General features: G+C 38.6%; 2 protein-coding genes across 3 annotated transcripts; one reads left to right on the forward strand and one right to left on the reverse strand.

Annotated features, from left to right (window-relative positions):
* Positions 1-189: 189 nt before the first annotated feature.
* On the forward strand, positions 190-2,797 carry psmc3ip (PSMC3 interacting protein). The gene is made up of 8 exons (XM_057347127.1): positions 190-305; positions 394-494; positions 678-767; positions 883-994; positions 1,481-1,626; positions 1,801-1,854; positions 1,934-1,993; positions 2,166-2,797. The coding sequence occupies exons 1-8, from the start codon at positions 284-286 to the stop codon at positions 2,220-2,222; spliced, it is 642 nt and encodes a 213-aa protein (XP_057203110.1). The 5' UTR covers positions 190-283; the 3' UTR covers positions 2,223-2,797.
* mlx (MAX dimerization protein MLX) lies at positions 2,390-11,654 on the reverse strand. 2 transcript variants are annotated; one of them, XM_057347126.1, is made up of 8 exons: positions 11,570-11,654; positions 5,502-5,538; positions 5,275-5,364; positions 5,034-5,143; positions 4,851-4,953; positions 4,649-4,748; positions 4,038-4,239; positions 2,390-3,763 (listed from the first exon to the last, which is right to left on the reverse strand). In XM_057347126.1, the coding sequence occupies exons 1-8, from the start codon at positions 11,609-11,611 to the stop codon at positions 3,707-3,709; spliced, it is 741 nt and encodes a 246-aa protein (XP_057203109.1). In that variant the 5' UTR covers positions 11,612-11,654; the 3' UTR covers positions 2,390-3,706. The 2 variants fall into 2 exon arrangements, with proteins under 2 accessions (XP_057203109.1, XP_057203108.1); XM_057347125.1 differs by having other exon boundaries at positions 5,502-5,541.
* Positions 11,655-12,395: the final 741 nt, after the last annotated feature.

Below are 12,395 nucleotides of genomic sequence, written 5' to 3' on the forward strand. Positions count from 1 at the left end.
CAAATGTTTTGCAAAATTATATAGGTATTGACAATCCTATCTAAAGCTTTCTTAATTCGCTTTTTAAATAAGTTACAAGAAACCCTGTAGCCTATATATTTTTCCTCAAACAATCGAAAAATAAGAAAAACTACATGTTTCTATGACTACCACCAGAATCAGACGACGGATATGACGTAATCGGCAGACCCACAATTCAGCTTGACGCGCGAAAAGCCGACTGAAATAAATAACAGTACAGTGTTGGTCGTTGACAGTTTTACTCTGACTAAAATAATAAACCATGAGTAAAAAAGACAACTCAGGTGCGTAATTCGTCATTAATACTGTTTTGGTTAGACTTTCATAAACGTTAACAAGTCAGTCAACTATACGTCTTTTTCTCACAAACAGCTGTAACACAGATCCTCGCTTACCTGAATGAGAAGAACAGACCGTATAGTGCTCAAGATGTCTTTACCAACCTACAGAAACAGTGTGGCTTGGGTAAAACGGTAAGATGTTTTGTTTTTGATGAAATTAAACTAATCATGACAAATCTTTTTAGTTGCGATTGTAATTTAATGTGCATCCACGATCACTAAATATTACAGTATGACTGGATATATTATGTTAAATGATTGTATATGCCGTAACGTTACTCAAAATTATTACCTGTTTCTCTGATCCTATTTTAGGCAGTGGTCAAAGCCATGGAGCAACTTGCCCAGGAAGGAAAGATTCGAGAGAAAGTATATGGCAAGCAGAAAATCTACTTTGCAGATCAGGTTGGTCCAGTTCCCCATATACCACTAATAATATAGATGAAAAAATTTTTACCCTTCATCTTAAGACAACTGTGGTTGGTTGATCAGTGACGGTCTCTGACATCCCACCCCCCAGTCTCAGTTTGCTGATGTGAGTGATGCTGAACTAAAGAAGATGGACAGTCGCATTGCAGAACTCAATTCTGAAGCACAGAGCGTTTCACAGAGCTGCAGACTGCTAGATACAGGTGTGTGCTCAGTGTGATGTTTCAGCTTTTTACACACGCACACACACACGCACACGCACGCACACACACACACACACAGGCTTTGGTTGACTATCCCCGTGGGGACAGTCCATAGGCGTAATGTTTTTATACTGTAGAAACTGTATATTCTATCCCCTATCCCTAACCCTATCCCTAAACCTAAAGATCATAGAACACTTTTTGCATTTTTAGATTTTTAAAAAATATTGTTCTGTACAATTTATTAGCTTTTTTGCCCCTGGGGACCTCAATTTTGGTCCCCACAGTGACACGAGTCCCCATGTGTTGGTGTGCATTCAGGTTTAGGTCCCCACCGAGATATACAAACATGAACACACACACACACACACCTGCTTCTTCCTCTCAGCTTTTCTTCTTTTTTTCTGCTAAGAAATATTTAAATGGTCATTTGATAAACACAAAGTCAGTGTTTGATCAAAATCAAGGTCCTCTATTTGTCCAAAGAGCTAAAAGAGCTGAACAGCTCTTTAACCACAGCAGAGGTACAGATCCAGATCCAGGAGCTGCAGGCAGAGTGCTCTGAATACAAAGAGCGCTTGAATAAAACTCAATCAGCCACGAACCATGTAACCCCAGAGGAAAGGGAGAAGGTCTGAATCTGTGTTCTTAAGCGTCTGGTGATCTAATGTCCTTGCTTGACAAATATTCAAATAGTCGTTTAGAAAATGAAGTCACACGCCTAATTTGTTAATAATAAGAAAAATCAGATCTTTATCCCTCACACTTATGATACTGTGTAGTTAAATGTATTTCCCACTCCACAGGTTTACAAAGAGCGAGAGACTTATGTGAAGGAGTGGAGGAAAAGGAAGAGACTGGTAATTCCAAATATTTGCGTTTTATGATTTGCGGTTTTGCGGATTAAAAGTGTCAAACTGTGATTTTCAATCCTGACAGGTTTCTGATATGATTGGATCTATTTTGGAGGGGTACCCAAAGAGCAAGAAACAATTTCTGGTGAGTTATTTCTTACAATGTCTTTATCTGATATTATGCTGACCAAGAAAAAACATTAGGCCATTGCAGCAGCAGACAATAATCTCTAAATTGCCTGAATGACAGCATCTGTTTTTATTGTTGATGCTTTTAAACCGAGGCTTCCTTTTTTTATTGCTGTGTTTGCAATCAGGAGGAGGCTGGGATTGAAACAGATGAGGACCATAAAGTGACAATACCCAACATTTGATGTAGGAATTACTGATTTAATTCAGGTACCATGGATACTGTTGCTGGGACACCAGAAGCTGGAGATCAGACACTAGCTGTAGGACAGAAACGAATCTGAGATACAGAAAGAACTGCATTGTTTAAAAAACGTTATGTATAAATGTTGAGAGACAAAAACATTGTAAATAAGTTTGAACATTTATTTTTGAATTAAAAATGATACTGATACAAAAATATTTCAACCAGATTCTCTCGACATCACAAATGCAAAAGCACTAGTCTAGTAGCATGATTTATCCTTATTTCTGTGGGCTAGCATTCACTCCACTATGGCTTGTAAATGATGTCCCTTTTTCAGCAAATTATTTAAGTCTCAGAAAAATGTCTGTTTTCCTGAGTAGACTTCAGTTGTAAATTCATTCTTTGATTTACATTCATTAAATTATAAATATACATTTGGTGGTCAAACCACATGAAGCTGTTACTGTGTCTTATACAGCAAAGAGAACATACTGATCACAAGGACCCAAAACTAACAAATGTTCAGAATAAAACACTGGAAAACGAGCTACACAAGCTTATCATACAACTTAAAACCACTCAAATGTTTGTCATTTCATTGTGGGTACACTAGATACTGCAATCTTTGGTCATAGCATCTCAAAGACACTGGCTTGAAAGAGGAACTAAGATATCTTGGGCCAGCGTTGGCTGATGATATTAAAGCATGTGGGATAGCTGTTTTTAGCGGATTTTTGGATGTATAAAACTGATCTCAACAAACAGAAAGTACATGATGATGATATATCACAGTGTAACTTCAAATCTATCAGTTCCCCTTTCCAGCGACAGGCTGTACGCGGATGCAGTTGTGCTTCGGAAAATGATGTAAATATGAGGTAAAGCTAAACGAATTCAGCACACCAAGTTTAATCATAAAATGACTTCTGTCTGGTGTCTAATTTAGCAATTTGATAGATGTATCGCAATGTATTTCACGGCTCAGGGTGTGAATTAGAGCAGTGAAGAACTTTCATCCACAAATGAACAAATACTGATGAAACTGCTCTAGTTTACAGAATTTAGAACATGATTAAACTTTCGAACTGAGGTGTATTCAGCAACATGAACAGTGCTGTGAAAGAGACATTTTGTCCTCACGACTTTGAATCCCCAGAAGTTAAGAGAAAAATATACATGTAGTTCCCTCAATACTAGTGTTATAGATAGAAAAAGCACATTAAAAAGCTACCACCTAAATGACAGAACTGTTGCATGAAATCACTCAGAATACCTGCATTTTAATATCGGTCAATACTTGTGTGAATAAAGTAATGCAGTCGCTGTTTAGGGTTCTAGAATGCACCCCAATCCATTAGTGTGCTTACTCCCTGCTGCATAGTGTGTATTTGTGAGATAGACAGTTCTTGTGTTTGTCAATGGGATATAGCTGGGTGTGAGGATGTCACACCCTCAGCCTGAGAGGCAGACGGCTCCAGAGCTTCAGTACATCTGCTCGTTCACCTGCCGCAAAACAGTCACCACAAACTCCCTCAGCGTCTGTCAACGACACAAAACAGGGTCAGTCAGTGACTTAAAAAAAACACTGGTTCTGTGTGAATTTCTGCATCACGTATGTAGATTTGAGTCTGCCCATATTTAACAGTTATTCTCACTGCAAATAGCGAATCTGATGGTGATTTTTTAATCCTTGAAAAACACTTAATGCTAAATGATTTGTTTGAAGATTTAGAATTTGAAATTATGTTGTGCTTTGTTTAAGTGGTGTGAACTTGGACTTGATAGGGATTAAATGTGTGAACATGAGTGCTACCTTAGGCTTGCAGTGCTCCTCTATCCAGCTGAAGACACAGGCAGAAAGCTCCTGAAAGCTGCTGACAGACACAGAGGTACTGAAGGACTGGAACAAAGAGTCCATGATGCTCTGAAACACGCTGAACTTCACCTGATCGGAAACCTGCTCGCTGCCCTGCTGAGGGTTATTCTGATGCGCCTTCACAATGTGCTCATAGTTCCTACAAAATCACAAAATAAATGAAAAACATCTGAGACACTTTGTTTGACCTGCTTAAAATATTTTTGTCTACATAAGGGGATAGTTAACACACGAGTAAAAATTCTTTCATTATTTATTTTCTCATGATGGTCAAAACCTGTATGACTCTTTTTACTGTGGAACATAAAAAAACATAACATTTGAAAAAGGTCTCATACAATGGAAGTCAATAGGGGCCAATGTTGTTTGGTTACCAACATTCTTCAAAATATCTTCTTTTGTGTTGTGCAGAGGAAAGAAAGTCAAACATGTTTGGAATAACATGAAAGTGAGTAAATGATGAAAGAACTTTCATTTTTGGCTGAACTGTCCCTTCAAGCAGTTGATGATAGGCCCCATCTGAATACATAGTTTAAGCAAAGTCTCACGTTTTCATAATCTTCAACGCCATCACCTCCTTCCTCAGTGTGGAAACTTCCTCTTCCTGCTTCTTCTTTTCTTTGTGGAGAAACTGAATATAGTCGATGGCTACAAACACAAAGGCACACAAGATTTGCAACGTTTTTCCATTCCAGGGACATGTGATAAGCAAGGAACTATAAATATGTAGTGAAGATTTGAGGTTCTCACTTTTCTGCAGGACTGTGGCTTTGCTCATCTTCTGTGTAGCCACGGCAAACTCAGACTGCTGCTGGCATGTAGGCACTATATACTGCAGGTCATCATAACCTTTCTATGGACACACAGATACACATGCAAATCAAAACAATGCCTTAGGACTTTTTGCTACAATGAAAGCGCTAAATCCAATACCTTTATGGCATCCCTGCGTTTCTGCTCAGCTTGAGTGTGCGCTTGTCTCCTCCGGTCTTTGTATGACTCTTTATAGGGAGTCTCGTGTCTGTTGTCACTGTCTTCATCATCTGAATCAAAGGGAATAAAAACAGTCTATTTGCCACTAGTACTGATAAACCATCTAGAAAAGACAGTATTGTCATTCTTGAGGATTAAAAAAAAAGAATTTGACCATTACAGGAGAATGTAGTGTTGTTACCTGTATTTGGTACTGAAGAGGCACTTGTGGATCCAATGCTGTTGGCTCTTGAAACCACACTTCCTTTGAGAGCGCTCTCTGCAAAGAAACCTAAAGATGTGGAGAATAAGTCTGTAAATATATACTGGTGGTTTTATGACATCTTAATTCTTCATTTAACATAATTGGTAGGTTGTAATTCTGTGCAAGTAGTAAACTTTCATTTTTAATATAGTTCAGGTACTTACTGTGGTCGAAGCCGCTGTCGCTGAAAGTCCCGTCTGTCTGCTGGGACATGATGATAATGTAGAAAGAGAAGAACAGTCAAGACACCGCTGATAAATTAAAAACATCGACAGACCAAACAACCTGTAAACAGAGCCTGACCTGTCCTGTCTCACCTTTATCTAGAACACCTCTGACTCCCTGCTGTGATGTGTCCCAAACGACACCCACAAACTATGACATTTAAATTACATGCATAATCTTTCTCCCACCTCTCAGATTGAGCAATCATTGTTATATTGCACGGCTTTCATTTACAGCTTGTAGAAATGAGGGCATATTTTATTCTTTATTTTCCTGTTATTCTTTAGACAGAACGCAGGAACTCAGATTGTGCTGAACAAGACAACACAGTGACTGGTAGTGATGGCTGGTTCGCGAACGAATCGTGAACCGGTTCTTTTCAGTGAACCGGTCGATCTGGTTCACCAAATCGGACTGAATCGCTCTAAAACAGTTCGCGTCTCCACTAAGCACTTAATCACAAATTACTTGAATTACTCACTTTCTGGCATGTCTGACAGTCCATCTGACTCGAAATGAACCATTTTATTATTCAGTTTGTCCAATACTGAACTGATCTGGTGTGAAGGGAGAACAGATGAGCACGATCAGCTGATACTGAGCGGTTCAGCTTTCGGATCAACAGTACACTGAACCGAGATTTGACATCCGATTTGATAACCGATGAGCTGATGATACTGAGCATGTGTGATTCACCGAGAAGCTGCTGAACAGTGTGGACAACTGATGCTGTGCTATGCTACCAGTGCATGTGAACTGAGGATTTAAATAAGTGGAACAATCTGGCGAAACGTACGTTTATTTAATAACAAATAAATCGTATTGGATTATGCATGGTTCATACAGTTTCTGTAAAACGCTGATGAAGATTAATTTATTCCCTTTAAGATTTAAATCATAGTTTGCACATCACTGTGCCTGTATTTGGGTGCTTTAGTTGCAGATGTAAATTAGTGAGGGGAAGTCCGATTCTTTTCCGCAAACTGGTTCTTCCGGACAGTTCGTTTCAATGAACCGGTTCAAAAAACCGGTTCGTCGGTTCTTTTACATCCTAACGTAATGACGTCATTCGCACCGGCCGGCTGGGATGAAAATACAGTCAACACATTCAAATATATAAATCAGCAATCATAATTCTGTCAGTTAAAACATCATCGTCATGATGACACGTTTCTTACATTTACATCTGTAAAATTTACATCTGATTTAAGTCTTAAAGTGATTATTAACTTAATATGGCAGTTATTAAGTTTAAAGAGTACATAACATGAGATCATGAAGATGACATTTCATGCAGTGTGTAATGTTGCCGGGTTTGAAAGTAAGCAGTCTGTCAAGTTGTAAAGCCGAAGGTGAATGAATAACAAAGTTTAGCTTGGAAAAAAGGGAGTCGACTCTGAATCACGCAAACGAGTCGTCCCTAGTCCGATTCGTGAACCGTCGCGGATTTACGTCACTACATATAGTCCCCGCCTACGTTTTGCTAGGACTGCCCGCGAAAACTTCACTCTTCTCCCCCAAACACTGTAGCTCCAGAGCCTCATTCGCGGTAGACCAATCACAGCAGACTAGACCATCTGACCAATCACATCAGACTAGGCTAGCGGAAAGTAGAGGATTAGACAGATGAATCACGGAACGAATCATTTGAGAGTCTGTCAAAAATTCAGGCTAATTATACATGTCTAAATCGATTCTGAAATCGATTTGATGTTTTATGCACAGCTCTTCCGTGAACTACGACTCGATCTAAAATCACTACGAGACTGAGTCATTTACAATGTGTATTTGAAAAAGCAACACTCGTCTATCATCATTACTATAAATCAACTTTATTATCATGAAAATATCTGAAAAGGTTTGAAGAACAGCGATAGAATAAGACCACAGGCATTTCCTGGAACTAATTGCTCTTCTTCGGTTTCCAATATTCTGAGTTTCTGCGCGAGAGCGCCCTCTGGCTTTCGGATGTCATTGAGAAACTGAGAGCATAATCGTACGATATATCGCCCAGCCCTACCTATTATTACGAAATAATAGTGTTTTTACACCTTCTGTGTACATAAACTTGTTGTTGGACACTCCATAAACCAAAGTAGGACCTTAAAAATCCCTAGTTATGTACTCTTTAAACATATTTCCAATGTATTTCATGGTCTAACACATCTGATGTTCAATAAAATACGTGTCTTACAAGCTTTTTATCCGCTTTAAAAATTACACGCATGCGCAGTATCATCGGCTCATCCCGGCTCAGTGTACTGGTGATCTGAAAGCGCTGCAACTGGTTCTTGACTCGAGAACGAGAACCGTTAGTATCAGCTGATCGTGCTCATCAGTTCTCCCTCCACACCAGATCAGTTCAGTATTGGACTAACTGAATAATAAAATGGTTTATTTTGAGTCAGATGGACTGTCAGACACGCCAGAAAGTGAATAAATTCAAGTAATTTGTGATTAAGTTCTTAGTGGAGACGCGAACTGTTTTAGAGTGATTCAGTCCGATTTGGTGAACCAGATCGACCGGTTCACTGAAAAGAACCGGTTCAAAAGAACGATTAGTTCGCGACCCGGCCATCACTATGATGATGATGTTTTAACTGACAGAAGATTACTGATTTATATATTTGAATGTGTTGACTGTATTTTCATTCCAGCGGGCATCATCGCAAATGACGTCATTATGTTAGGATGTAAAAGAACCAATGAACCGGTTTTTTGAACCGGTTCATTGAAACGAACTGTCCGGAAGAACCGGTTCCCTGAAAAGAATCGGACTTCCCATCACTAGACTGGTCAAATACAGGGGATGTGTCTTAAAGATGGGGTAACATGCTATTTCATGCATTATGACTTCTTTACAATGTTAAACGTGCTGGCTTCTCATGCTTAACATGTTCAACTTGTTAAAAAACAAGTTGTACGTATGATGTAGTATTTCTGTTCTTGATACACTCCCACAGCACTTCAACTTGTTTCGGAAAGTTTTTTATAAGTCTGGATCCCTGTTTCGTAACAGGGATCCTATTCCTTTTATTGGCCAATTCTCCAAGAAAAGCACACCCACGGCAAGGCGAAAAACACTGCCCGCCCATGCACCAACCGACGAGCGATAGGAAGATCCGCTTATCAAGATTGGCTGCACTGAGTTAAGATTGGCTGTGCTGTGGGCCTGCAGCTCGTTACTTTTGCGATTGTGAGAGAAGTTGAGGTGTGTTTGTTTGTTCACGGCATTTTAGTAATGGATGTTATACAAACGGTTGATATAACGCTGGATTTGGAGATCATTTGAAACTGATAGATGGCGCGGTCCCTAAAAGATGCCGGACATGAATTGGACGCGGTAAGTCAAACTAAGTCATATGTCTGCGTTTTGTTGGCAATCGGTGCGTACGTGCATAATGTAAACAACGAAGGGATAATGCGATGTAGGGCTGAAACGATTCCTCGAGTAACTCGAGTAATTCAAATACAAAAAATCATCGAGGCAAATTTTGTTGCCTCGAAGCCTCGTTTAATCCATTTAACTACAGTACACAGTGAGCGCTGCGTTTCCCCACGGACGTTATTACTAACGCACAGCCAGCTAAACTCTATACATGTTACAGGGCTCTCAAGTCTCACACATTCACCGTGAGACACACGCATTTTAGTCTGTTCACATGCTCACACGAATTTCTCATGCTGATAAATAAGTAATAGCTTATTGAAATGGTGAACTGCTATTTTACATAGTTGTAGTCTATTTTGCGAGTGAAACTTGTTTTCCGGCTGCATTGAATCCATCAAACTAGATGCTTGGACGCCGAATCCTGTTATTTACACATGTCATCTGGCTGTTCTGCATGTCTGCGTGAGTGAACTGCACAGTTTAAAGTGCTACACGCGTGATGCTCATAAATTTGTCTGCGCTGAATGAGGACATGAAGAGTTTATTTCACGAACATGTTATTGTTTGAGTTAAGAAACAGACATACTAAAAAATAAGCATCTTCCGACAACCTGACAAAATAAAAGTCATAGACTATATATTACTATTTAATAGTAAAAAAAAGAAATTAAAACTAATTTATATAAACTAAATGCATCATGCATAAGCTGAAGTTAGTTGTTTACCTTTGAAATTATTCTTTCTATTTTTATTCATGTTTCTTATTTATATATTTGTATTATATTGCATTTTGAAATTAATATGGCAATGGAATGTACTAAATGGGTTTAGTTTTCACAGATATTAATGTATGCAATTTCAGCAATAAAAACTTTAATTATTCTAAAAAGGAAACAGATTAGTTGTTTTACTCATTTTAAGAGACCTGTCTTATTTTCTCTTGTATATTTAGTATTGCTTTTTAATAAAGAAAAAGTACTTATTATCCGAATACCCGATTAATCGATGGAAAAATCAGTAGAATACTCGATTAGTAAAAGAATCGATATCTGCAGCCCTAATGCGATGTATTGTGTGCTCGTGCTGTAGTTCCGTCCCCCCTGCCTGCCTCCAGTAGCTCGTCTTTTTCCGGAAATAATCGTACATCTATATTAGGGATGCACCGATACCAGCATCGGCCCGATACCAAGCTCATGTACTCGTACTCGTATTCGTAATGACACACCGATACCAAAGACCGATACCTCACGTTGACATACATAGAGCCCTATGATTTCCGCAATGCGGAAAACGCGGACGGAATCGAGGAATCCAGGCATTTCCTAACAAGAAATTAGCACTGAAAACGTAACAGTTAACGAAATATTCAGATACTGTTTAAATATGTATTCTGCTTGTTTTACATTACCGTGTGTGAAAGAGTGGTGCGGTTGTGTGTAGTGAACGCATTGTGCTTGTGGAGCTTTCAGTGCCAGCGTTTCACTGCACGAGGACACGAACACATAAACAAACACCATTTGCGGCGATATAAAAGTCCGGTTAACTTAAACAAACGCTCTTTGCGGCGTCCCATCAAAATAAAAGTCCGCTTGACTTGAACAAGTTATAATACACTTACATTTTACCACACCACCCCCCTTAATTTTTTTATAATTTGACCACAGAGTATATTGTTTACTTTAGTAAACTGTAAAGTAAATGTGCTAGTGAAATTGTGCTACTTATCATAAAAAATAGAACTTGATTAAAAAAATAGTACTTAAATTAAAGTAGACCTAAAAACAAAAGAAAAAAGAAAATGTACCAGTAAGATAATGGTTTATTAACATTATTGTACATTATACAGGCATCGGTTATAGGTATAGGCGAGTACCAGAAAAAATATCGGTACTCGTACTCGGTCTTTAAAAAATGGTGTCGGTGCATCCCTAATCTGTATCTCTCTTTTATAAATTTGATCAAACTAATCAGTCTTCGAAGATACGACGTATGCAATACTACTGCATAGGTAATTAAGATTAATATGAGATTGGCTGAAACTGCGTGTGTTGCCCCATCTTTAAATCCCGATGAGCTAAATTATCTAGACAGCACGTTAGGACATAATACGGCTTTTTACCACGTTATTCGCCACGCAAGATAAAACCCAGTGTTTTATTAGAGTGTTTTTGTAGACACTGAAAGTTTACATATGATGCACGTGTTTTCTATGTAACAACTAGACCGTTTTGTAAGTTTTAAGACACGCCCAGGAAGAATCAATCTATCTAGCCAACACGCTAGCTTAGCAGAAACTCCTGCATATCTGTCACGCCGTTTCCATTGTAGTACTAGCTACAAAAACAGCTCATTTAATCTCAGAACACTGTGACCCCGTTTTGCTGTGATTTGTTGTCTAAATATCTATTTAGTAGCTACGTTGAAAGTTAAGCGCATGTGGGAAGCGGGATAATTGTTCCTCTGACTTACTGATCTTGACTGCTAGCCAGCTGAGCTAAGAGTGAAACCAACTATTTCAAACCCACACAGATAAAGAGAAACACTTTGATGAGGGCTCTTTAGTGTAAGCAGCTAAGAGAGTTAAGCGACAGTAATTATTTCAATAGTTTTGCCTACTTTAAGCCAGGGATCCTCCGGCGACGCGCTGTTTTCCGTCATTTTGGAATAAACAATGACGGGCTGTCAGGAATAGCGGCCACTGGTGGCCATCACTTCACTTGACTTCTGACCTTTACCACAGGCGCGTCCTCACAGCTCCGTCTGTCAGATGTTTACATTCACCGATTGATTTCTATGGTTATAATTTAGAAAACGTATGTTTTGTTTCTCGTCATTCCAAATTACTGGCAGTATTATTATTATTAAATAAATAAATAGAAAAAAGAGAGTTTTACGTAACCTATTATGTGCACAAACCATATGGTATATACCTACTGATTTGCTTGAGGTTGGTGAACCACATAATTCACAAAAAAAAACTGTGAAACCAATTCCATTCTTAAACTACCAGAAATATGGCCTGTGAAAAACAAGCTAAATGTAGTTCTGTCAATCAGGACACACAGAATGTTTTACATTCACACACACAAAAAAACAGTATCACGCAAAAAAATGGCTTAAGCTGGGTTTTCACAGGCAAGGTCACAATGTAACTTATTGCATTGACTGTACAGACCATTTTAATAAGCACATTTTTAATAAGCACATTACCACGAGCACTTTTAAAAAATATGTAGCCAAATTAAGTCAATGTGAAATCTGAAACAGGAAGTGCTTTTGGACTAGTGTGATTGCATCTTGCAAACATAGTCTTTTATCAGATATAAAGACCTACCTTTCCATCAAGATGAACAGTGTGTTTGTTTTTGTATTCCACATGGTGGTGCTCTACTAAAGGTTAACGGACAAAGTAGAAAACTCTACAGGATCTTCTTGAAACACA

The sequence above is a fragment of the Triplophysa rosa genome, linkage group LG11 (genome assembly GCF_024868665.1).
Source record: "Triplophysa rosa linkage group LG11, Trosa_1v2, whole genome shotgun sequence".
Taxonomy (NCBI): Eukaryota; Metazoa; Chordata; class Actinopteri; order Cypriniformes; family Nemacheilidae; genus Triplophysa; species Triplophysa rosa.